Below are 25,539 nucleotides of genomic sequence, written 5' to 3' on the forward strand. Positions count from 1 at the left end.
TGAATAGCGAGGGCTGGGGCGGCTAATCAGGGCCAGGGGAGGTGCTGCCGCCGCAGCCGGGCCCCCCAAAACAGGTGGGCACGGGGCTCTCAATTACCGCGTCTTCGCATCTGAGGTTTCTGCAAATCCTCCCCTCCCGCATCAAATCGTTTCAATTAGAGAGAGGAAGGGAAGAAACTCCTGCACCCAGGCGCTACAATGTAGCGTCGCCTTTTTTTTTTTTTTTTTTTTTTGGGGGGGGGGGGGGTGCACAAGCAGGGCTAGAAGGGGAAGGGAGAGCCACCCGGCTGCCCCCCCGGGGTAACGGCCACCTTTCGGGGATGACAATTTGCAAAACTCCCGTTTGCAGCGCACGGGTCCTTTTTTTCTATTTTTATTTAAAAAAAAAAAAAAAAAAAAAAGCGAAAACCCAGTCCTGGACTCGACTCCCTCCGCGTTTATTTAAGGCTAATCACCAGCTACCCTGAGAGGGGAGAGGGGTGGAATTAAACTTAGTTTAATTAACATTAATACACTGTCCTAATTAATGGGTTGGCTATTAATTTATACATGCTGGGGAGGCTCGCAGATAAGTGACAATTTATTAATTATCTTCCAGCTCGGTTGCAACGGAGCTGATTGCAGATGGGTTGCCAAAATAACTCGAGCATGGTTGCGTGGTAGTTGCTTTAGGAAAAAAAATAAAAATTCATTCTCCCCCTTCTTAAAAAAAAAAAAAAGAAAGAAGAAGAAAAAAAAATCCTCACGCTCACTCGGAGTGGCTCTTCTAACCCCAGCAAGAACTGGAGCACTCTTTTCCACCCAACTTGTGAATCGCACTTGCCTTCTAATTTGCCACATGCAAAACGATTCCTCTGCTTTGCAAGTTGCTTTTTAAGAAGGGAGAGAGAGAGGAAAAAACCCAGCTCGCACACGAGCGATTTGTGCGTCTTAAACTGGAAGGAAATTGTGCGTGGAGAGGGGGGGCTCCTCTTCCTCTCTCTGCCCCAACCCACCGCGCTCCAGCCCAGCGCCTCGGCTCGGGGAAGATCCATGGTGGCATCCCCATGTCATTCTGCTCGAAGTGACTTCATATGATGTCAGCTTTAAATGTACGAGACCGTGATCTGACGCTCAGGAAGATGTTTGCTATCAAAATGTGACTGTGGCCACACTGCGCTGCTTGGATGAGTCTCGCCGGCGCTGGGCAAAGGTAAGTGGTCCCAAGGCGAGCCCCGCCACCCCTCGCCGTGCCCCCCACCCCTGCCCCCGCATTTCCCGGACCGCGGCCATCGGTGGGGCTGGGTGGCATTGGACTGGGGGAGGTTTTTCTTTTCTTTTTTTTTTTCTTCTCTTTCCCCCCCCCCCCCAAATACTAACAAGGTCTAGCTTGCTTGTTACTTTAGCGTGTTCCGCTTAATGAGCAGTAATCTGGTACCCTACGTGCCATTGTTCTTGGATATGTTCATTTGAATGTAAATAAGGAGGGGGTGCCGGGGGGGGGGGGGGTTGGTGGGGGGGTGGAGGGAGAACAAGGTGCTTATTAAATTGATTTGTGTCCTGGCTTTTCTGGAATGCAGAGCCGAGAGTGGGAGCGAGTGGCTGCTCACACCAAGTTCCCGCACGGCGGAGCGCCATGGCGAGCCCCGGGTCGCTGGAGACGGTCATGCCTTCCTCCTGCCCCCGGCACGACGGCAGGGCCGCCGCCGCTAACCCCTCCAAGACCCTGGCCTTCTCCATCGAGCGGATCATGGCCAAGACGTCGGAGCCCAAGCCAGCCTTCGAGCAGAGGCACGGCGCGCCGGAGCCGGAGCCGGGCAAGAAGCCGCTGAGCCTGTGCTCGCCCCTACCCTGCGTGATCCCCATCCCGCCACTGGGCTACGAGGTGCCCTCCAAGACTCTCCTCAACTACTCGGAGCTGTGGAAGAGCAGCCTGCGGGGCGGCGCGGGGCTCTGCAAAGCCAACTGCGGCGTCTGCTGCAAGGCAGAGCTCGCCCTGGGCCAGCCCAGCGGCCGGCTCATCAAGCCGCAGGTCATCCACCAAGCGGGCGCCGTGCCGGCCGCCCCCCGCTCCCTCTACTACTTCAACTACCTGGACGCCGCGTACCACCCGGCCGACATCCTTCACGGACAGCTCTTCCCCGCCGGCCTGCTGGGCGCCCCGCCGCCGGGGGGGCTCTCGGCCCACCAGAAGCTTTTCCTGCTGGAGAACGCCAAGCTGGCGGGGCTGGCGGCCGAGAAGCTGCCGCCGCCGCCGCCCTTCGCCCACAAGGAGCGGCTGCCGGGCCACCTGGACCAGGTGATGAAGGAGGCGGCGGCGGCGGAGCGCGGCGGCCCCCCCAAGGGCCACGCCAAGCTGGGGGGCGGCGGCGGCGGGGCGGCGGAGGGCAAGCCCAAAAACTTTACCTGCGAGGTCTGCGGCAAGGTAAGGGGGGCGCCGGCATGGGGGACGGGGGGCACCGACGGGACCGGGGGCGGCCGTGCCGTGCTTGACCTCGCCTTCCCGGCGCTTCCCCGCAGGTGTTCAACGCGCACTACAACCTCACCCGCCACATGCCGGTGCACACGGGGGCCAGGCCGTTCGTGTGCAAGGTCTGCGGGAAGGGCTTCCGCCAGGCCAGCACCCTGTGCCGGCACAAAATCATCCACACCCAGGTAGGTGGGGGGCAGCCGGGGTGCGGGAGGCGGCGGCCCCCCCTCCCCGCTCTCCCCGCAGCCGCCCCTGACGGGCCTCTCGCCCCCCGGTGCAGGAGAAACCCCACAAGTGCAACCAGTGCGGGAAGGCGTTCAACAGGAGCTCCACGCTCAACACCCACATCCGCATCCATGCCGGCTACAAGCCTTTCGTCTGCGAGTTCTGCGGCAAGGGCTTCCACCAGAAAGGTGAGCTGGGCCGCGCCGGGGCCCCCGCGGGGCCCGGGCCCATCATTAGCGGGGATTAACGGTGGTGAGCCCTGCCCGGCTGGGGGAAGCGAGGGGCGCAGGCAGAGCCGCCGCCGTTCCCAATTACTTTCCCCCTAAGCCGGGCCGCATCGCCGGGCCTGCTGACGGTTCTCCCTAAATGCTTTTTAAATGAGAGGTGCCGGGCCTTGGTCCTAATCCAGAGCCCTCCATTTGCCGCGGGTCAGCAGGCTGACCCTGCCTCTCATTTGTGCCGTGCCAGTTGCACGCTGCTCCGCGGTGACGCGGACCGAGTTTGACAAGTGGGACGGGGGTGCAGGGGGGAGACACTTCCTAATGCCCCCCACCCCGTCCTGCCCTGCCTTACCTGTGCGCCGTGCGGCCCGGGCTCCCTCGGGTAACCCCCTTCTCCGCCTTGTTCCTCTCTCGCAGGCAACTACAAGAACCACAAGCTGACCCACAGCGGAGAGAAGCAGTACAAGTGCACCATTTGCAACAAAGCCTTCCACCAGATCTATAACTTGACTTTCCACATGCACACCCACAACGACAAGAAGCCCTTTACGTGCGTCACTTGCGGGAAAGGATTTTGCAGAAACTTTGATTTAAAGAAGCACGTCCGAAAGTTGCACGACAGCGTCTCCAGCGCTCCTCCGCCGCGGGACCCTGGGCGCAGCGGACAGAGCTAAGGGCCCGGCGCACCGCCCCACTCGGACCTGCTCCACCAGGCCAGCACTATTTATCCAAACCAGCCTTTGCTTCTCTGTCTCTTCCCCAGCGAGCTCAGCCGCCGGTAGCAAGCCATCCCGAGCCGCAGTTGTATATAAGAGGAATCTTATTTAACGGCGCGTTGCGCCGCCGGAGCGGGCCGGGAGGGGCCGGGCTGGCCGCCCCCCGCCGCCCCCCGCCAGGACAGCGCTCTTTATACGTGTCTGTAAATCTCCATTTTAAATGTACGCTCGAATAAGTGAGGAATATATATATATATATCTATCATGGGACAATAAACCGGCCCTTCGCAGGTGTCTCATTTCCCACCTCAGCCCCGGCCCAGGCGGGGGACCGGGCTGAACGGCGCTATCCCCCATGTAAACGCGGCCGGCGGCAGCTCCGGGAGCCGGGCCCCGCCGCGGGCCCCGGAGGAAGCGAAAGGCGGGCGGGAGGGGACCGGGCGGCTCCGGAGGGCGGCTGCACCCCGGGGAAGGGGGCAACGCCGGTGCTGGACCCCGGCCGGCGGCTCCGAGTTTCCCAGCGCCGCTTTCCGGGGCTGGTTCATTCCGGCGTCTTTAAGCCGCTCCTGAATGACTATCTTTCCCTGCATGCAGATAAAGTGATCTCACGCTTGCTTTCCGAGTAATGACCCAAATTAAGAGAGAAAACACAGACCCTTCAAACCGCATTACATTAATCTAATCACTCCCAGCAGGCCTCAGAAATTCTTTTTGATCAGAATATGGATAATCAAGCACTTGGATTACACTAAATATTCCCTTCTCACCTGCCCCCCTCCCTCACCTTTAATATGCAAGTGTCTATTCCGGCCACGTCGTTAGGAACAATATTATTCTAGCGGAGAAAAGAGATTGAGCCGGCCGGGCGTGTGCGTGCTGCTCGGGCCGGGCTTGCAATGAAGAGGGGAACGAGCGAGGCACCGAAATGCCTGGGGACGGCGTGATGGGGAGTTCACCTTTCTCCGCTTAATTGAGTGGTTAAATGGTGGGAGGCGAGGACGAGCACAGCTCGCCGCCGACCGCAGGAACAGGAGGCGACCCCTCGCTCCGGCTTTCTGGATTCATTATTCGGCTGCGATGCTCCGCGCTCCCCGAGGAGGGGGCTGGGGGGGGAGCTGACAGGCCCCGCGCTCCGGCTGGAGGGACGGGGGGGCGATTTCAGAGTTTTTCGGGGTTTGCATTTTTAAGTGCCAGAAGTAGCGTTTTGACGGGTTGGGTCAGGTGAGGAGCGGGAAAGGCTACCCAGTGATCCTGGCAACGGGGAAAAAGTGCCAGGATTTGTTAAAAGATTTTGGGAGACTTACAGGTAAAAAAAGGAAATCTTAAAAAAAAAAAAAAAATGCAACCCCCGTCGCCGTTAAGTTACCGCTGTCGGAAACCTTGGGGGGGGCACAGGACACCCGTTCCCCAAGCGAAGGGGCTGTAGCTCAGCCCCTTGCAGGCGGGTCGCGGCTGCAAACCGCCCGCCGAGCCCGGCTCTCCCGCCGCCGCGCCAGACGGGGCGGGACAGCCCACGGGCCGGGGACAGGGGGAAGGGACCTCGCTCCCCGTGAGGACAGTGTGCGGGGGGAGGCCAGGGCAGAACGAGGTCCCGGAGGAGCGGAGCGGGGCGCGGAGGCGAGCGGCGTGTCCAGCGCGGCGGCGGGGCGGGAGCAGCTCGGGGAGCGGCTGTGGAGCCGCTCCCGCTGCCAGGTCCGGGGGAAGCGGCGCTGCCTCCGCACCTCGGGCGCCGGGAAGAGGTCTGGGCTGCCAGCCGGGTGCCGACAGCGGGAGCCAGGCGCGGCTGCGGGCCCGCAGACAGCGCGCAGGCTGCTTCCCCAGCCCTCCTGATGGGCGAGAGCAGCGCGAAACCTGCTCCCAGGAAGGGAACTGAGGCAGCACGTTATTTTCGCGATTTTTTTTAATAAAAAGCGACCGTTGTTTACAGAGCCCTCCGTGAGAGGGGGAGCGGCATCCTCGCCACGGCTAAGGGCATCCTCGGGGCACCCCGAAGGGCCGCCGCGGGGTGGGCTCGGTCACCCCTCGCCGCTCCGTCTTCCCCCCGACCTCGGGCGCGCTCGCCACCGGCCGGCCCCGGCCCCCCCCGGATCTCACCCGGATCCCGGCACACACAAGCCGCAGATCGCGGGGGAGGGGCGGCTCTGTCAGACACACACACGCCAGAGACTCCAATTATCTTCTCCCTCACAAGATGTTTCTGCTGTCCACGACTGCTCACACTTCGGCACTCTTGCCAGCAAGCCTCAATAATAACACAAAACCCGCACAAAAACCCCTCTCCCGGCGCCGCAGCCGCGCACACAACAGATTGAGCGGTGCCGGTGCCTCGGGGGGAGGGTTCGAGGTGCCTCCGCGCAGGGAACGACGTGCCAGCGCCGCGGGCTTCCCCCCTCGGCTCGGCCCGGCCCAGCCCGGGACCGGGCGGCACCCAGGTGCGTCCCGCCGGGCACCGGGAAGCGAACAACCTAAAGGCAGCTGCGTTGCCCTTTTCCCTGCACTCCGCTCTCCAAACGTCTGAGCAACCAGTTTGCTGCTAGAAACATGTTAATTGCCAACGGAGCTCATTAAGGCATGCACATGCAAAACACAGCGAGGGAGATTAAATGGACAAAAGCGCAATAATGAACTGTCAAAAATCGGACCCATCTACACGACCAGGAGCACTCAAGAATGAGGCATTTAGAGGCAACAAAGGATTGTCTGGGACAGGAAGAAAGGACGACCTAGACTTTTGTTTAGTCAACACAATTGATTACAAATGAGAGATTAACAGGATAGCTTCAGAGTTTTTTTGAAGGAGGCAGAAGAGAAAAGTCCAATTAAGTGCACCGAATGTTAACTACATTGATTTCCACGGCCAGCCCTAGAGAAATTCTCATTAAACCATCCCTGGCGATCCCTTTTGGAAAGTAATTTGTCTCCCTGATGGAGCAGAGAAAGGGAGCCGTGTAAAGAGAAAGAAGCGCTAGTTCTTGGCACAATGAGCTTAGGAGACACACTGGAAAGAGCCAAAGGGGGAGTTAATGAGCATCTGACAAGCCGCTTGGACCCGGGCCTGGAGAGCAGCGATGAAAAGATGGAATTGGCCAACAACTATTCTTTATATCAAACATAAAAAGGCCAATCTGAAACAGGGCTGCTCAAAGCTGGTGGGGAAGAAAAGAAAGGCCCCCACTGGGGGGTGGAGTGGAGGGCTCAACTGCCCCATTGGGACGGGAGAAAAAAAAAAAACACATCCCCACCAACCCCCCCCCAACAACGCACTAGCATGTCCCTCCCCCGAGCGAGCGGGGCTGCCGGACAGCGGCACCACCTCCCCGGGCAGGGCAGCCCCGCTGCAGCCCCCCCGGCACGGAGGCGTTTGCACAGCCTGGCCTCACCCCACACCCCCCTCCCGGGAAAGGGGACCCCAGGCCAGCCGAGCTGGGTACAGTTTTAAGACGTTATTCCGCAGGGGGGTGACCGGTCAGCCCAACCCCCCACCTCCCCGGGGTGGCATTCACCCGGCCCCTCCCGCTGCGGCCCCCCCGGGCACCGCGCAGCGCAAGGCAACGTGCCTCCTCTCCCCTCGTGTAGACACGGCTCGCTCGCAGGCTCTTAAATCAGATTAGAGCTCGTTAATAACAATTTTGGCTTAAGTCTGTATTGACTTAGGTTTAGGAATGGCTTAGCGCTTTCGCTTAAGTCAACACTACGGCTAAATTGACACATGCCTTTCCCAAACCGCCTGGTCCCCGCGGACGCTCAGGTGCCCGCAGGACTTGTCCTTCTCCCGCTTTAAGCCCCTTCACGGAACCGTTTGCATCGGTTTTAAGCGAGCCCGTTGGGCCTCGAGCATGCTAGCCCGCCCCCGTGTGTCACCCACGAGGGTCCCCCCCACGGAAGGGCTCCGCGGGCCCCACCACCTCCCACGGTCGGGCCGAGGGCATCGCTGTCCTTCGGGCTCTCGCCGTTCTCACCGCCCAGCCCTGCGGCCCTTCCCCAGCCCCGACGGCGCGGCCCGTGCCCACTCCCTAACGCCTCCCCACCTCTCTCCTCAGGCCCCTCTACCCCTTCAGATCTGGACCCCGGATACCCGCTGGAGAGCCAGGGGGCTGCGCTGCTGCCCGAGCTCTGCGGAGAGAGGATGGGGCTGGAGGCAGTTGCCCCCGCAGCCGAGGGGAAGGTGGCATGGCGGGTCCTGGCATGGGCATCGCCCTTCGGCCAGCACCGGCAGCAGGCACGGCGAAGGTCACTAGATCCCAGACGTGTTTGTCCCCAAGAACAGCCACATGCAGACAGGACAGCGAGGGGACAGGTAGGCCCTGGCACTGGGCAGGCAGCGGGTGGCATGCTGCGGGGATGGGCTGGGAGGGGGGCTGCTGAGGGGCTGCTTACCCCAGGCTCCTGTGGGCAGGCCTCACGCCATGGCCAGCTTGGGCCCAAACCATTTCCGCTGTCTTGTATCCCCCATCTTGCTGTCACCCTCCTCACCTCCTCCCAAGCCACCAGCCCCCCAGGTAGCCTCAGCGCTGCAGGCCCTGCCCTCCCGCAGGCACCACGTTGTGCCGGCCTGTGCCCACACCATCACCCTGGGTCCATGAGAGAAGCACATCAAGAGCAGAAAAAGCTCACTTCTAACATCCCCTCCCTGACTCTCCAGGCAACCCTTCCCCACATTTTAACCCCACTGCTGGCCTACTTTTACCTGCCTGGGCTAAAGCCTCAGGCTCCTGTTGTTGGTATTTATCTCATTTATCTCTTGCAATTGCTTAATTGATTGAATGACACGCAACACGTGCCCTGAATTAAAAAAAAAAACAACAAACAAACCACAACAGCTGTATTTGGACTTCCCTGCTCTCTGGTTTATGGTGGGCCACTTTTCCTCACCAGACGCTGAGGCTGTAGGGCTCGGGGCTGGGAGCCTCAGGCACCGGGAGCTGTGGCTCCTGCCTGCTCCTTGGCTGAGGGAGCTCCAACAGACTTTCAGTGCGGGTGCTTTAAGTTACCAGTGCTCTTAAAATCTTAAAAATACTGCTTTAAAGTGATTCCGGTAAGAGCGTGTTTAGTCACAGAAACGTCTTGCTGTCACCAGTGGGGATGGGGACAAAATGATGTCAGACACGGAGCCCAGAAAAAGGGTCTGCTCCCAGAGCTTGGAGTCTGTAAGCCTGAAACAACGCCGAACTTGCTTTTTCCTACAAATATTTGCATCTTTGCGTTTGCAGAAGACGCAAGCTGATGAGTAACTTGAAAAGCGATCTGGCCCGGGGGCAGGAGTACTTCCAGCCGCTGGGGCAGGGACCGGGCACCGTGGCTTTGCCTCTCCCGGCAGAGCCCTGCGGGGCAGCCCCGGGCCGGCGCAGCCCGCAGGCGGTACGGAGCCCGAGCCCCGGTCCCGGCCCGCCGCAAACCCCTCGCCCAAACGCAGCGGGGCACCGGCAGGACCGAGGCCACAGGAGGCAAATACTAGCCCAGCGCCGCCGCCTCGGTGCACTGGGCACGGCTGTCCTTTGGAGAGCTCAGGCGTTTAAATGGCGCAGAGAGCACCCCACACCTCCCGCGACCGCGTTCCCAAAGTCCCGTGAACTGTCTGATACTCCTTTTACTGTCTTCCTCACTGCTGCCAGTTGCCAAGATATTTCACATAAATAGAAGCTTTCTGATTTATAACCAGCCTCTTCCTTCTGATTCATTATGTTAATGAATTGAGATATTACCAACATTGGATTACCGCATCACTGAATGAATCCAGCAAAAGAAAGCTGATTCTAGAGGAAAAAGCCAAGTGTACCCGGGAACTTAATAAAAAGAAACGTCCGAGAAACAGTGCAAAGTGGCTGCAGTTGTTTAAGCTCACGCTAAACACCGGTCCCAGATGACGGGGGGATGCGACAGTTTCGTTCACACAGCCAAACCTTTCCCCCGTGGATTTACGGATTCGTTTTCTACCGTTACGGTTATTATTACGAACGTTTCCAAGGAATCAAACCCGCTGCCCAGAGCTTCGCTGGGAATCCCGACGCCGTTAAGCGAGAGAGGAGGCACCCGAGGTGCTTCCCGTCCACTCCCCAGCGCCCCTGGCCGCCCACGCAGCCCCCCGCGGCCGGAGCGTTCTCATCGCTCACGGCCAAACGACAGAGAAATATTTTCCTTTCTCCCCCCCATCTCGCCCCGTTCCTTTCTCCCAGCCGCGGTGCTGCGGCTCTCCCCAGCTCGGAGCAGCCGTGCCCCTCGGCAGAGCCCCGGGGCGGCGGGGAGCGCGGCCAGCCGCCGGGGAAACGCACAGGTTAGATCGCGCTTAACAAAGCTGCAGGCATGTGGTTCACTTCAGCAAATTATCCCCCGGAAGCTTTTATTGAGCAACAGTTAGAGCACCGTGAATGAAGCTATTGGGAACACACACAAACGAAATGGGTAAAGAAATGCAAGTCTGGAAACCAAAATTACATTTCCCAACACCGCTGTGAGGCAGGTACTAATTTACTGCGGCTTCGAGCTATGTAATTAGTCAAGGAGACTGTAATTTACTTAAAGGACGGCAAAATTTTCCTTTTATTAATTTGCAATATATTTGTAAAATAATCTTACAGCAGCTGGCTCTGCTTGAATCTGTTTCAAAAGTGTGATGTAAATACCGTCTCACACTACTTTGTTGCCTATTAGGGTTTTCTGGTAGGTGACACGATGAGAGTAAGGAGAAAGAACACCACACGTTTATTTCTAAGATCATCATCACTCTGATAAAACTTATAGAAAGAAGGGAGCATACTTCCTGTCTGTATGCATTAAAAACAGACGTAAGGAACGAAGTAACTCAAATGAAAAAGAACTGGAAGAGTATATACACAGCGGGTACAATTTAGTGCATTTTGAAGAGCTGTATCAGCTGTGTTTAAAAGGAGTAGCAAATTCCCAAATTAAATCACCCTGTTTAAGGCAAAGACAAAGAGCAGGAGGATGCACTAAAGACCCGGGTTTTTTTCCCCTCACCTGTTCCCTTTATAAGTTGAAGTATATCCATACCTTGCTAGTAATCACACATCTGAAGTAATTTAGCTCACAGTTACTGTGAAACAATAGGAAGAGTACAAATAATCAATCTGGGATTCATTACATTTGGATCTTTCAGCAGTAAAACTACTGAGATTCTGATCTTCACCCAGCAGATTAATATTGCAGATCAGTGTCAGAAGAAAATGAACACTGTACCTAAGCAAAGTATTTATCACTGGCCTATTCACTGTCTGCTCGGCTACAGCAGGCACGAATTTACATCTAACTTGTACGTGCAGTGTAACACTGAAATCCACGAGGCAGTGACTATGGGATCAAAGCTTTATTTCAACTGTACCACTGTATATCCATGGATTATAATCCTTGAGCAAACAGAACATTACAGTAATGAAGACTTCAGCATTACAAATATGTTAAAACAGCTTGCATTTGGGGTGATATTTAAGGTCAAGTTGTATCTAAACACAAATATTAAAATATTATGAAAATTACCATTATGGAGTAAATAATGTTTTCTTTCAGATGTAACCTCTAAAAGTTCATTCCATTTCAAATTTGGTTTTCTTATTTTTCAGTACCAACAAGCCCAGCCTGAGCGTCTACAGCCTGACCTGCTCTATATGAGTGAAAAAGACAGAAACGAAGAACTATAAACTCAGCTTAAAATCCAGCTCCCAACTTCCATGAAAACGCGACCCTGAATAAATGCAGTCAAGAGGATACCATAGTAAGTATTAAAATGCATCTAAACCATCTTACTATTTCATATGTACTCTCAAATGAAATTAATGAGCTTGAGAAAGATTCTGCAAAGTAAGAAATTTCTTATCCTAGGGAAAACTAACATGCCTTCTGCTACTGCCCCCACAACCAGAATAACTGAGAAAGTAAAAAACTCAGGAATGTGATGGTAGAGGTGACAAGATGGGTGAACGGGCTGTATTGTGGTTACTCATCTGTGCATAAACCTAAAAAGGGATGATTAATTATTTCTTCTTCTAAGATACTCAAAGATCAATTTACAAACAGGCAAAACCTTTGGTTTTCTTTACTGGTCTTCTCTCAGTTGCTTTCCGCCACCCACCAGAAAAGCACAACAGGCTCTTGGGGCCATTGCAGCTTATGTATACATATATTTTTAATGGAAAAGTGCAAGCAGCAAGTCAAGAAAGCAGAGTAATAGGTTATGTTCTGAGGGAAAAACACGTTTACCCAAAATAGGTAGGAAATTTCATAAGAGACAGATACATAACATATATTTTATATTTTAATATATAAAAGCATGGGATAAGATGGGGTATAACTACATAGAACAGATATGTTTGAAGTAACAGCCTTGACATGGTGAAGAATACCCATTTAAGATCTCATTTAAAGCCGATATTAAACCATATTGGTATCAGTCAGTTTCAATCAGTTTGGGGGCCTTTTTTTTTTTTTTGACACAATTAAGTTTAACTCACGCTTGTTAGTTAAATTTGTACCTATAGAAAAGCAAGTGGCAAGCCAGCTCAGACATAGTAAATGAAACCGTGCACTCAACAAATGTAAGCATCATGGAGATCCCATATAATTGTTCCCTGCCACTGCTTGCCACAAGGTTGTGTGCCAGATCAGGGAACATCCGCTCCTGCACCTCAGGAGCCCTGCTGCATGCCCCCCTGCCCCTACCGTTGCGTTATTTCACAGTCATATGCAATTGCGTTTATTTATAATCAGACCACAGGCCCCTCGACATGAAGGCCCTTGTCTCTGAAAGCAGTCACCTACAGTCATTCCTGCTTTAAATGTTTCCCTTCATTTTTTCCTTTTCTGGACATGCTCCTATACAGTTTTCCATGCACCAGTTGTCCCACTGCTTCTAAAGCTATGTTGCAGGAAAAAAACCCACCCACCCTAATTTTCTTCTTTGAAAAGATAATTTCATTTAAATCTTAATCTCTTTGCCCAATAATAACAACAAAATAAACAGAAACACTATCTGAGCAGTTAACTGCAGCACAGAAACTACACTAACACTGCCTGCAGGTGCCTTTCACAGCACGCTACAAAATCCTCACCCATCCAGCTGCCATGCCCTCACAGTCCATCCACACACTCAGCTTCCCTTCCACGGGAAATCAAAAGGCACAAGGAGATAGTGAGCATCTGCATTGTGTCCCAGTGTTTAGGTGGAGTCGAAAGAGATAAAGACCCAGATTATTCGCACCTATAAAGTACTTAGGGGCCCAGATTTTAGTTTAAGTGATTTCCCTTTGGATGCAAAGACCAGGATGAATCCTAGTCTTTGTTAGCAACTAACTGCTCGCCCATCCCTTCATTCTGGGCATCATGTGTAATAGCATTTCCCTTCTTGTCTGCTCAACTGGTTCCAATTATTTGCTTTTTAAATGTGAGCTCTACAATTGTAAGATCCATACACATTCCCGCTAAATCAGATTGAGAACCACATTGTGATTTTACAGAAGAAAATATTACCAAGTTGTCTTTGTGACAGAACATTGAGTAGGTATAAAATTGCAATGGTTTCTATGCCAGTTTTTTTTAAGCTCTCTGCTTGTAAGATGAAAGCCTAATTTGATATTTTTGTAGTTATATAACAGTTCTAATATTTTGTGACATTTTGTATTGTGACACTATAGATGAAATTGTCATCGGACTGACACCCTTTACTGTTTATTCCTTAATTACAACTGTTAACAACACTGCAGAGAAGCGTGCTAATCTGCCATCACATATTATGAAAACAACGTTATTGTTACAAACACCAACACCCACTCAACAGGATAATTCTAAGATGGCAGTTTCTGTACAAACTTATCAGTTTAATGGACACTTCAACAGAAAAAGTTTTAAATGAACTCTTAATATTCCCGCTGAAAACATACAACACTTCTATATCGCCGCTGAAGTTTTGATTTTATTGTGCCAGTGATTCTTCATGCTACATATAGATATAAATTGTTTTTAATAGTAGGGTATACCTCTATGTAGCACAGAGATGCATAGATCAGTTCTCTAGTAGCCTACCAACATTCATGATCATTACATTTTCATATACTCAAACACTGGCAGAGGTGAAATTTTTTCTCCTACTTCCAGGTCAAGTGTGGAAGTATGTTGTTGCATATGAGATTAAATTTAACAATATATTGATTCAAGTCCAGGTTCTTAATTAAAAAAAAAAAATTTTTTTTTTTTCTAGGCTTCCTTTACTTAGGAAGGATTAAATTTCTGCAGGCCAAGTGATCTTCCTGCAAGGAACTTCCACTGAACTGATACTTTAAAAAGCACTGCACTAGAGCAGTGAAATTTTCATACTGAGTTAGCCCACTGTACAATCAGAACTCATTGACACTGCTCCTCTGTAGGAGGAAGCTGAGAAGCTGTTCAATGGCTGAAAATGAAAATATCTCCTTGACTTTTATATACGCTTGGGTCTTAGTCACTGCCAGCTACCTTTCAAACTTTTCATGCCTAAGCAAAAGTTCTCACTTGTAGACTGTCATCAGAAAGAAAACAGCAAACAGCATTAAGAGCAGCCTAGAAGTGGCAAAAAACCCTAGACATTTGTTTACTTTTTCTTGTCTTTACCCACCCATTAGACAGGAAATAACAAAGTAGGCAGCAAGAGGTTGGGAAAAGCAGCAGTGGTTACTGAGTGAGGTGTAGGAGTTATGAAAGTGGCAATAACAAAGATCAGGGAAAACAAGATGCGGAAACTGAGTGTGTCCCTTCTACAACTACTCTCAAGGTTTTTACAGATTCCTGGTGCTAAACCAAGGCTACTTTGCCTGATGCAAACGACCCGCCTTTCCTGTTAATGGTAAATTCCTCCCTTCTCCTTCATCCACAAAGAGGCATACAGCACAGATGACTGCAGTGAAGAAAGATAATGCATGAATCTGTCTCTACTTAACACACTTATATGTAGAAGCAGAGGATTAAAAATAACCTAAAACTCTTCTCATACTGAAAAAGCAGTTGCCTTGGTGGGTTTCTATACACCAGTGTTTCTCACTTTTGATCCTAAAAGCCCCTCTGAGGATTGCTTCTCCAATACAGAATAAAAATAATTGTACACAGTGGAAGCAAATTATCCAATATAGTTCATTTTCATTTAAATTATTTAAGTTACAATTTAATGGTAATTCTGTTGACTGAGCTGGATGATCTTGCCTGCAAAAGCCATAAATTACAAACGAAAATGAAACTAGAGTTCATTTTTGTAAATCTTCTTCTGGGCAGCTTATGTTCTGGTTTGTAGTTTTCATTTTCTTAAAACCAATAGGAACTTCTGCTCTTCCTAAAAGAAACTGTTCCCATTTGGGAAGAGATTCTTTTATGGATGCCCAATAGAGAGTCTGAGAAAGATACAAGAAAAAAAAAACTTAATTTCAAAATCTGCGTCAGCCTGTTGAAAAACAATGGAGATATGGAACACATTATTAAATTTTGCCTTATGAGTGAAGCAATTCAGAAAAGAACAATGTACTTACAGATGAAATTTCAAATCTCTTGTACGATACAAAATACCAGCCTGGAAAGATTTAATTCTGCAGCATGAACAGTGAAGTGACTGAATATGCCCTCTTGTGGTAAGCAACAGATTAGTTTAGACCCTCACAGTACCTTTAATAAAATATTTTCTGTAATAATAAACTTTTCCAATATCAGCTTTTATATTTAAGTATGTACTTACGGAATTTAATTTGGAAGTGTAGAAAAATTGTTTAATTTTATAAACAAAAATGCTAAGTAAACTGGTTACCCTTGAAAAGTTTGCAGTAATACAGTTCAAAATATTTGAGTAAAATGTTAGACATGATAAATCACTGACGAAGTAATTGGATGCAGTAGTTGGATCACAAACAATAATAAAAAAGACTCCTTGTATAGTTATCCTGTGGTCTAGGGAAACCACTGTGGATTTATTGAACCCTTCTGCATTATGCTGTGCCTTTTGAGTAATAAATTTAACTTACTTTTATCTGTGGAATGGACATACCATTCATCATTTTTGTGTTGGTATCCTAGGGAAAACTTTTTTGTTTGTAGGAGTTTGAAGAAAATTTTAAGTGCCATGTATCATTTTTTTCCACAAAATAATGTGATCAAAGAACTATATTAAGCCAACACTTTAGTCCATCCAAAGTAATTTAGTAGTAGAAAACATTTATGGTACATATGTATTGAGCATTTTTTTCTTTACTTAAATACATAATGTAGAAGGAGCGTACCACAAAACTGAGCATCTCCCTGCAGAGTATTAGATTCCTGGCTAATCATTTTGATCCTTACATGTAACTCAGATATAACTATGGCTCTTGCAGATTTACAAAAATATTTTCTTCAACAGATTTACTCAAAGAATCTTTTTTGACAAGCATATGTGCTGTCACACAAAACTACTCCGACTTAGCAAGCTGGGGATCCATTATAGCCATAACTTTCAAAGTATATTAATACAGACACATATATGGCTGAGTGAAATATGCTCAGAAGTGTTTTGGAACAAAGCACACACAAGAATTTTGTACCATGAAACAAAGTTTTCTTTTTCCACTATTTATAGCACTCTTCTCTAGAAGTATAAAAAAGGCTGAACTAGGATCTTCTCCTTCACATAGTAACTGTTCTCTGTAAAATTCAACTGCTGCTGCAGAGCGTAGACATCCCTGCAGCCATAAGCAATTGCCTTGCATTCTCCAATTTGTGTGGACTTCAGTCTACGTGCCACACGCAGCTTAACACTTCACACAGGACAGAGGATGAAGCAGTCCAAAACTGATCCAAACAACTCTAAGGGTGTCTTGGAAGTCCTCAAGGAGTCTAAAACTACTTCTGAACACAGTCAAAATAGGTTCAATATTAGTAGCTTGGCATCTTTCTTAGCATCATTCAAGATGTACAGGTAGCTAGCACAAAATATACCCCTTTGCCTAAAAATCTCTAAAAAAAATTTTTTTAAAAAAATCACTGCATGGGCATACTCAGCGAGCACCCTGTCACAGTCACAGGAGTAGGCTATTTACAAAATGCAATGACAGACAAAAACTTTTAACAATAACCAGAACAAGAAGTAATGCCTCTCATTTAAGTAATACCCTGAGTATTAAAACACTTGCTCTGGAGGTGTGAAACTAATGTACAATATACCTCTCTTCACAGGCTGACAGCACAGAAATCTGTACATTTCCCCTCCTTTAACAGTCCCCTAGCACACAAACTAGCGTGGGACACTCCATGCGACTATGCCTGTGGAAGCTAAGCCACTATACAACGAAGAACCCACAAACCACTGGTGCAAGAAGCACAAGTGGGGGTTTGACTCAGTGGCCTTGTGGTTAAGATGTTTAGTTTGCATCAGGAAGAGCTGTGCTTCAATTCCTGTTCACAGGACTGTTTCTGTCCTTATCATTCATTCATCACTGCATAATACTGATAGAACACTCTTGAGACTAGGGAACTGAACCTGTTACATTGTATCAGGATGATACTTAGGTCTCGGAATAATTTGCTGTTAAAATTTTTATCTTTAATGTTTTAGGGTCCACAGGTTGAGAAGTAAAAATCAAGTGTTCTTGCTGTAGCATAAGGTCCCACACAACCACAAAGAAACCCTGAGAAGTGAAATTTTTTCTGTTCATGCTGATAAACTGTTGACCCTGAAAATGGGATGACCATATAAAAAAATATTAAACAGCTCTGACATAATAAACACAGCAATCTTCTGATACTCAAAATATTCATTTTTATATTTTACTTCATTTTTACACAGAAGTTTGTACAGATCTGAAAGCTGCTAAATATTTCCACCAGAATGCTCCAGAATCTAGGGACCTTGCCCCAGAATTTAGGTTCAGCTTGCTACACAGTATACAGGCCTTTGGCTATACCAGTCACTGGATTTTAAAATCAATTATTTTCACTTTAAGAACATGCTTCAGGGGGGGAAAAAAAGCAAAATATTTGGTAAACAACAAATGAAAAGACAGAGTGCTAGGACTTACTTCTAACTTAAGAGTATCAGGATCTGGAAGCAAATACACTCTTTCTTGCAGCTTTTTTTCTGCTGCTTCTATATCCTAAAACACAGGCAAAGTACATTTTAAAAACAACACTGGGAATTTTAAAAGGAAAACGCACACTCACATAAAGACATTTAAATTAATTAAATAAACCCATTACAGCTAAACTGCATTCAAATAGTAACACTAAAGTTCAAATCTTTCTGTCTAGTCATTCTGAAAACCGACTTGTACTAGTAAGACTAACATCCTACAGTTTCTAAATAATGTTTGCTGTACCTTTTTGATACAAGAATAAAATTCTAAGGCTGTTGCTGTAAAACACTGTTATTCTCTCTGGACACTAGAGTAAATTAGTTAAATTCTGTTCTATAAAACTGAAGAAAATAGAGGGGAACAGAATGGTTTTCTCTGTGCTGCATGAAGACTGAAGTATGTATTCTAGCTACTGTAACTGTAAAGTAACTAGGCAAATTATGTGCAAGATCTTTACTTCTCAAGACAAAGATGACTTGCTAATATGCATGCATAACATGTGCACAAAAATGTAGAGCTGCAGCAAGCTGTTCACCAGACAAACTTGGATGACAATGCACCTCACATAGCTTTCTTACAAAAAAATCAGTATTTGGGTTTCTGCTTGTCCAGTGGATGTGTGTGCTGGATTCACAAAGGCCTAAATACATTTTTTAGAAAAGAAACAACCAAAAAACAACAGCAACAAACAAACCAAAACATCCCCCCAAACTAACTGCCCTCCCCCTTTAAAGTTCTGACCCATTCTTGTGGGCTTAGTTCCATACCCAAACATTGAAGAGATTGAGTGGTGGGCAGATGAAGAGAGACAGAAAGGGACGTGGGAGTGGGGTGTGAAGAAGCCAAAGCTGAACAGAGTGGAGGGGGAAAGAAAGTATAGCAGATGGCAGAGTTGGGAGCAGAGAGCGGGTGTGAAGAGTACAACAGAAAAACTAAATGAGAGAGGAAATTCCCCAAAGGGACTTCCCAAATATTCACCACCACTGCCGCTGAAAAGCAGAGTGAGATTCTGAAGGAGCACATCCACAAGAGACACCAAACATGATTGCTCGTATTGAATAATAGCCAATCTGAATACATCAATAAGTAAACAGTGCTCGACTCAAGTTTAGTTTGAAAAATATGACTCAAATTCAGCAGAGTATGATTAATAAAAACAAAATCCAGCCTTAGCGTTAGCTGAAGTTCAAGTTAGCAATACAGACACACTCAGTTCATTCAGTTTACACTGTCCATCTTATTTCATTAATTCTTTTTGCAGCATGACTGTATTCTCTTGTATGTAATTACAAACTTAATCCAAGCAAAACTGTTCTCCCTTTTCTACAGCAAAGTGCATACCCTTGTAGGAAGGAAGCTAAAGGATGTCTGAGAAAGCAAACTAAAAATCTCATATTTATCCAAAACCTCAGAAGGAGCTGGTGGCTACCCCTTTTCAGGTGAGAAAAAGACTAACGGGATAAACATAAAGGGGGGACACGAGCAAACATAGAAGCCATTTGAAATCACAAGGTCAAAATAACAGAGGCCAACACAGACTTAAATAACCCAAGCAAGAAATTTCTCTGTTGCATGTATTCAAAACAGATACATTATAAATAGCACCAAATTAAGCTCGTATCAGCATAAGCTTGGTTCAGACCAAGTCTGGAGAAGTTATCACCATACTGAGAAGAAGGATCAATCAGTAATGTTCACTTCATATTCATAGGATTTTCCTCCTTTCTGATTCCTTCTTCCTAATTCCTGCAGGAATTTTCACAGGAAGGAAGAACAGCAATCAAGATTATTATTTCTTTATATACTCAAATAAATCATTGCAATGTTTATGGTGATAGGAAAAGAGTGTCTTGCAGGCAAGAAAGGAGACAGCAGTTGTGCAGATATGTTTAGTAGAGAAGGTCACTTTGGCATAGCCTAGATATTGGAAGTGTCTTTTTGTTGCTCACTCTAGTTTTATGTTGTGCAGTCTATTGTCATTCAGAATACTGATTTAATGACAGACAGTGAAAGAAATTTTTGCTGGAAGGTGTAGTATGCTTTAGAAAATAACTGGAACTACTGAGAAATTAGATGGCACTCCTTATGTGTCTATACAACTGGTAAACTTCTTATGAAAAAGAAATCCCCATCATCAATATAAAAATAAATACATCAGCAGTGTAAGCTTCTTTGGAAAAAAACCAGCAAATCTAATATGTCACAGTACTGAAAAAAAGAGAGCATCTCACAATGCTTCCCCTAAAACCACAAGGACTGGAACAAAAACAATTCAAGACCCTTCCCCAGAGGTAAAATGGATTGCATGACACATGCATCACTTTTAGGGGACCAAATTCAGCTGTCACTTATATTGATATGAGTCTGGCAGAATCCCACGTAAATAATTCTAGAATTACATGCCTGTGAAGGAAAGCAAATTTGGTCTAAATTACCTTCCCAATACTAATTCCTGTATAGCATACCCTTTGTTTTCTATTTCATGTTATAAGCTGTTGCACAGCTAAACACAAGAAATTCTACTGAAAACCTGTCATAAATTAGCTTATAAATACTAGTCTAATTTCTGCTTTTATTACAACAACATTATGTAAGTACTAAATGATACAGATTTCCCAAATCTGCAGTCTCCCTCTAAAGACAAGTAAAATACTCTGATAATCATGTTAAAATACTGAACAAGTTTAGTTCCTTGCTTCCTACTGATTAGAAAATAAATTAATTTTGAAATGCTTTCCTGTGCATAAATATCAACTAGCACAGAGAAAGAAAAATGTCTTTTGCTATGATCACATACTGAAAACAACTGATTTTGCTTACACGCAGAAAACCAGAAATGCAAATAAAAAAATAACACTTCATCATGTCCATGTATTTTTGAGTAGGCCAAATCAACAACTCTCCACATGGTAACTGTGAAATGTACAGTGCCTGGTATCAGGAACAATATTCTGAAGCTGGCACATTAATCAGTCTTGTTTTCAAGCTTCTCATATATTATTCTGCATAGATTTTTTTTTCCTGTTTTCTTCTGTTATCAGAAAGCATCTGCAGGAGTGCATGCCTGTTAAAACTAGTATAAAATTAATAGATTTAAACTGATTTATGCTACTTTATCCTGCAACAGAATTTGTTTTGATACATATGTTTTTGCTTTTTTTCCATACAAACACCAACATTTCTGACACTTGAAAGGAACAATTTTGAGGATGTGACAGAAGATGGCAAATATCTGTTTAACTGCAGAAATATTTACACTCTGTATATGTCTGAGCTATTGTTAACATTTCCAATACAAGAAGCTTTCAGCATGCAGAAATACACCTTATATTTATTATGTTTGCCTGTATATGTAAACTGAGAATGCATTTATAAAATACATATAATTTATAAAAAAATGTATTTATGAAATAAAAATCTATTATAAAATGCACATGGAAAACGGCATTTATAACGGCTCAATTTACTAAATCAATGGAGCATGAACTATGAAAAAATAAACAAATTATCCACTTCTCCACAGCCTCCCACTGAAGCACCTACACATATCTATACCTGATACAGAGGGGTTTGATTGCCCCAGCCTAGAACACACCAGTTTTCCGCAGTCCAAGTTGAAAAATCTTGCCACAGAATAATTAAGAAGGCATCCCAGATTAACTGTTCTCCCTTGTCTGCCACTCTCTAAATATAACTCCCATTTAAATACAAAGAGGGCCTTCAATAGAGTTACACTCACCCAAAATGGGAACATTTTAAACCTTAACCAGGTTGTGCATGAAGAAAAAAAATATTTTGGTGACACAAATGAATCTTGCAATTTTCTAGAATAAAACTTACAATTTCAATAAACACAATGCATGTAATATAGACACTTAATACGTAAGAGTTTAAAGAAAATGCACAAGAGGTATAGTTTTCTGCTGTTTCCTGAACAACAGACATACATTTTTCAAATGCATGCTCATGTCAGTGGTCAAGTGCAATCTCTTCAGACTCAGATGCCTAAGCCAGGGGTTCCAGAAGATGTTTTAGCATACTGGTCCCTGGCATCAAACCTAGATCTTTTTAATTGCCCATTCTCTGACTTCTGATTAATTTACCTAGGAAACAGAAATCTTACCTAAATACAACAACAGGCATGTAGAACAGCTATTAACAGTATCATCACTAGGAAGAGCCAGAAACACTAAATACTGCTTTTACAGACTTGGAAGTAAGATTCTTTGTCACTCTAAAGAAAAGCATTAAACTGAGAACTTCTTCCACAATTTCACACAATCATAGTGGGAGAATGGTTCCCACCCTGGACTAACAACATTACAGGCTGGTTAGCCCCTATTTCCAAACACCCCCCAGTATCTTGAATCGAAATTGCACAGGTACTGTAAGACTTGTAGGTACTTGTCAGACTCAGTTCTCTTAGGCAGACGTGTAATAGCATGTGTTGCAACTCTACATGTACTTAGGAAAAAAAAAAAAAAAGATAGTAGCAGCTGCCACCACGAGGCTCATATAAGAAGGGCATGGGAAAAGGTAGCAATGCCACCAGATAATAAAGACTTGTCATTTAAGACTTTTGGTCAAGTTCCAGAAGAGGGAACTGTATATAGGAGAATTCAAATGATAACTATAGAGCAAATGCTTTTTTTAAAATCCTCTAAGCTACATAACCATGACATTTCAATGAGGTTCCTGGTAGTTGCAGAAACTTACATTTAAAAGTGCTGCATTCCTTTTATGAGCTGCATCAGCTGCTTGAGTTTGCCATGTCTTTTTAGTCTTTTTGTCTCCTAGATAAGTCTCCATCTGCTGTAGCAGCTCTGATCTCTGAGACAGTCTACAAAGGAAAACATTTTGCTAAGTGGGTAGAACATTTTGCTCAGGAGCTAGAAAATAACCTTTTTACCTTACCCAGTTTTCTCAAAACTATGGGGCTAATTAAGCCGGCTGTAGGGTGGGTGTGCTGGGGGAGGGAAAAGGTACAGGCAGACACCACCTGCTGTGCTTGTATGAAGCTATAATGTTGCAACCAGCAGTCCTCATATGCTAAGGTGCTTAGAAGCACTAAATCTCCCAGAACAGGAAAGACAGGGTGGGATGGGGTGACTTGATCAGTGCTACTCTTGCTCATTGGCAAGTACTAGTTGTTACAAGAAAAGCAGATTTTTCTGACTCATTACTGTATTTGCTTCACAATCTGAGTTTACAGGGCAACAAAGCAGCAATTCCATAATTGAGGCTACAGTGAGAGAATCCAATTACCTTCCCCAAACAGGAATTTAATGGTGACAGGAGGTTAACAATGGAGATCTTAAACCAGTAGCACCACTGGAAGTCAAAACCCTCATCAACCTAAACACCCTTAACAGCAAGCAAGGATGCTAATTCCAATAGTTCATGAAGAAAGAGTGCCACCTCCTGGAACACTAACCCCTTGTTGAAATACCACTGTGCTCTGTACAGAGCTCAAATTCACTGTTCACAGGATGGTCATGTGTGGAAAGGGAGGTCCTGCAAGGCCACGACACAAATTGCTGTGAGGCACGCCACAGCGCTGAAACAATTACTTACATCTCTCCATGTCTCCTAGCAAGGTGAACCTCCTGAGCCAAACCGGATGACATTTTCAGTTCTTTGCCCCAGGTTTGTCACTATAAAAGGAAAACCAAGTAAAATAAAATCTTCCAAAGGCATACACACATTTTTCAGTATTCAACAATCCTGTGTTAAAAAGTTGCATGCATGATATTTATACATCAGCTAACTACACAAAACCTGCAAGACATTTTTACATTATGCTTTGACTACATGCACACTATCAACGTTCACAATATGTTTTAGGAAAATCTCACAGCATTCTAATAATTTCTGAGATAACTAAAATTTGACTTTCAAGTTTCAGATATAGTATTAAGTTTTCTCAAGTTTCAGGTGCTTACAATCACACCGGCAAACTGCGTGCTTGCATGATTTGTGTATTACTGTTTACGTTAGTGATTTCTGGGCCGAGTAACTCTGAACACAAAGTCATTCTTGTAAATATAATTTATAACTACTTCTCACAGATACAGTGCCCTGTTCATAGAAATCTACGTTTAAGTACAGGCATGATTAAACTAAGTAACTTAGGCTACCAAACCAATTTAATTTTTGCATGCTTGAAAAATAAAGTGAAGACTTCTCTGAGCTCAGCTCTTCAGTACTGCAACACAGTACAGGATGGAATACACAGCTTAAACTGTTTACTGTTACTTTTTTTGAGATATGAAGGAGACCAACTGCCCACCGCATGCAAATCAGGATCCTACAGAACTTCTCAGAATGCTGAAAGTGTTTTAGTGTTTTTTCCACCTCAGAGGTGACTGCACCATTGCCACGTTAAGCAAAACTAAAGAACCTATCGCATGTTCACAATGTTGAAAGGTGGGAGAACTGAAAGATCTCAAAGATACGACAGCATCAGGAAGGGCCTCCTCTCTGTCGAGAATCACACTTCACTTTGAAATAAGCTATTTACATGTGCATGCTGACTTTGGTGGAGGCCATTTTCTAGTGATACATCCTTCACCACACTGCCAGAGAGATGCCTGTCGCTGGCACCTCCCCTACGAGGGGCATGAGGGGCACAGCACCTCTGTACCCTTCCCTCAGCCCAGGCCTCACGCCACTCGCCAGGCCAGGTGATGTCTCTCCTCAGCAGGCAATGCCTTCACTGGCAAGGGTAGAAACTGAAGCACGGGGAAGCACAACCGCACGCACCCCTTTTCTTTCAGGGAGCCTGGCTTACACAGTCACAATGAACGGGCACCCAGCCTCAGCACCCTCCGCCCGCAGCAACCCGGGGCCACCGCTTCACACACATCTTCCCTAGGCGGCGGCCAAGGTGTGAGGTAGGCCAGGCCAGGCCAGGCCGCTGCGGGCAAGGCCCCTCCGGCTGCCCCACACCGAGGCCCTGCCTCGCCAGAAGCCCCCGGGAGGCGCCGGGGGGCGGCAGCAAGGACAAGCGCCCCGCCTCAGGCCGGCGCCCCTGGTGAGGCTGGAGAGCAGCAGCCGCGGGGGGAGCGGGAAGCGGCACGTAGGAACCGCCCTTAACCCTACCACTGCGGGTGGGGTGGGGTGTCTGCAAGCCCGTCGGAATGCACCACTCTGTAGGATTGAGGGGGGAGAAGCCAGGAAAGATAAATAAATAAATAAGCAGACCTAGTTTACCTTTAGCCTCGCCGGCTTCGAAAAGGAAAACAATCACCCACCATGGTCTCCGCGACGCCTTAACCCACCCCCCCGCTGCCATGGAGACGGCCGGAAAGGTGGAGCCCAGCCGTAGGCGCTGATTGGCCTCGTTGCGCCTCGGTAGGCGGAATCAGGCGAGGTCGGGATCCTCCTCCGGCACTGGGACTGGAGGAGCGAGAGAACGCAAGGCCCAATCACTGCCGGCGGGCGGCCCGCGGCTGGAGGGCGGGCTGGCGCGGCGGCCGTTACGCCTGAGGGGGCAGCGGCGGCGGTGGCGGGTGGCCGTGCTGGGCTGGAGCCCGGTGGAGGGCGGCAGCGGGTCAGGCGCTGTCCGCGGTGAAACCCATCGCTTGAACCACCCCCGGCCCTTACACACAGGCACGAGTTTTGGGGATAGCCTGGGCAAACGGTTTGGACGCTGCAGCCCGCGCACGTCGAGGGAGGCTGAACCCGCTGGGAGAGAGGTGGGGGCTGCTGGGGGTGAGCAGGGCCCCTTCTCGCCCCCTCGGCTTCCCGCTCTCCAGGCGGGGATCCTTCCCTCGAAGCCAGTTGTTACTGTCCTGCACGAGGCGCAGCATGGTGGTTTTAGCGTGGGAAGCGTGCTGTGAATGCCAGCCAGGTTCTCCACA

At 47.5% G+C, this 25,539-nt stretch overlaps 2 protein-coding genes across 6 annotated transcripts in view; one reads left to right on the forward strand and one right to left on the reverse strand.

Annotated features, from left to right (window-relative positions):
* The window catches only part of C4H3orf14 (chromosome 4 C3orf14 homolog), a 34,308-nt gene extending 9,322 nt beyond the window's left edge, over positions 1-24,986 (reverse strand). The window contains exons 1-5 of one of the 5 annotated variants that reach the window (XM_040589487.1): positions 24,890-24,986; positions 23,252-23,331; positions 22,394-22,517; positions 17,624-17,698; positions 10,918-14,974 (exon numbers count right to left, since the gene is read on the reverse strand). In XM_040589487.1, coding sequence (XP_040445421.1) covers positions 14,831-14,974; positions 17,624-17,698; positions 22,394-22,517; positions 23,252-23,304 — 396 coding nt within the window. In that variant the 5' untranslated portion in view covers positions 23,305-23,331; positions 24,890-24,986 and the 3' untranslated portion in view covers positions 10,918-14,830. Of the gene's footprint in view, positions 1-10,917; positions 14,975-17,623; positions 17,699-22,393; positions 22,518-23,251; positions 23,332-24,439; positions 24,731-24,880 lie in introns of those variants that run through there. The other 4 variants (XM_040589483.1, XM_040589485.1, XM_040589486.1 and 1 more) reach the window with 4 other exon arrangements.
* FEZF2 (FEZ family zinc finger 2) lies at positions 765-3,888 on the forward strand. Its single transcript, XM_040589482.1, has 5 exons — positions 765-1,192; positions 1,560-2,404; positions 2,500-2,634; positions 2,730-2,862; positions 3,313-3,888. Exons 2-5 carry the CDS (start codon positions 1,616-1,618, stop codon positions 3,567-3,569), a joined length of 1,314 nt encoding a protein of 437 aa, XP_040445416.1. The 5' UTR covers positions 765-1,192; positions 1,560-1,615; the 3' UTR covers positions 3,570-3,888.
* Positions 24,987-25,539: the final 553 nt, after the last annotated feature.

This window comes from Falco naumanni, chromosome 4, assembly GCF_017639655.2.
Source record: "Falco naumanni isolate bFalNau1 chromosome 4, bFalNau1.pat, whole genome shotgun sequence".
Lineage (NCBI taxonomy): Eukaryota > Metazoa > Chordata > Aves > Falconiformes > Falconidae > Falco > Falco naumanni.

Excerpts from the sequence above, each read along its gene's own strand:
- FEZF2 (XM_040589482.1), top strand. The coding sequence starts at position 1,616 with ATGGCGAGCCCCGGGTCGCTGGAGACGGTCATGCCTTCCTCCTGCCCC. Across the intron at positions 2,405-2,499 it reads CCTGCGAGGTCTGCGGCAAG|GTGTTCAACGCGCACTACAA; the intron begins GTAAGGGGGGCG and ends GCTTCCCCGCAG. Across the intron at positions 2,863-3,312 it reads CAAGGGCTTCCACCAGAAAG|GCAACTACAAGAACCACAAG; the intron begins GTGAGCTGGGCC and ends CCTCTCTCGCAG.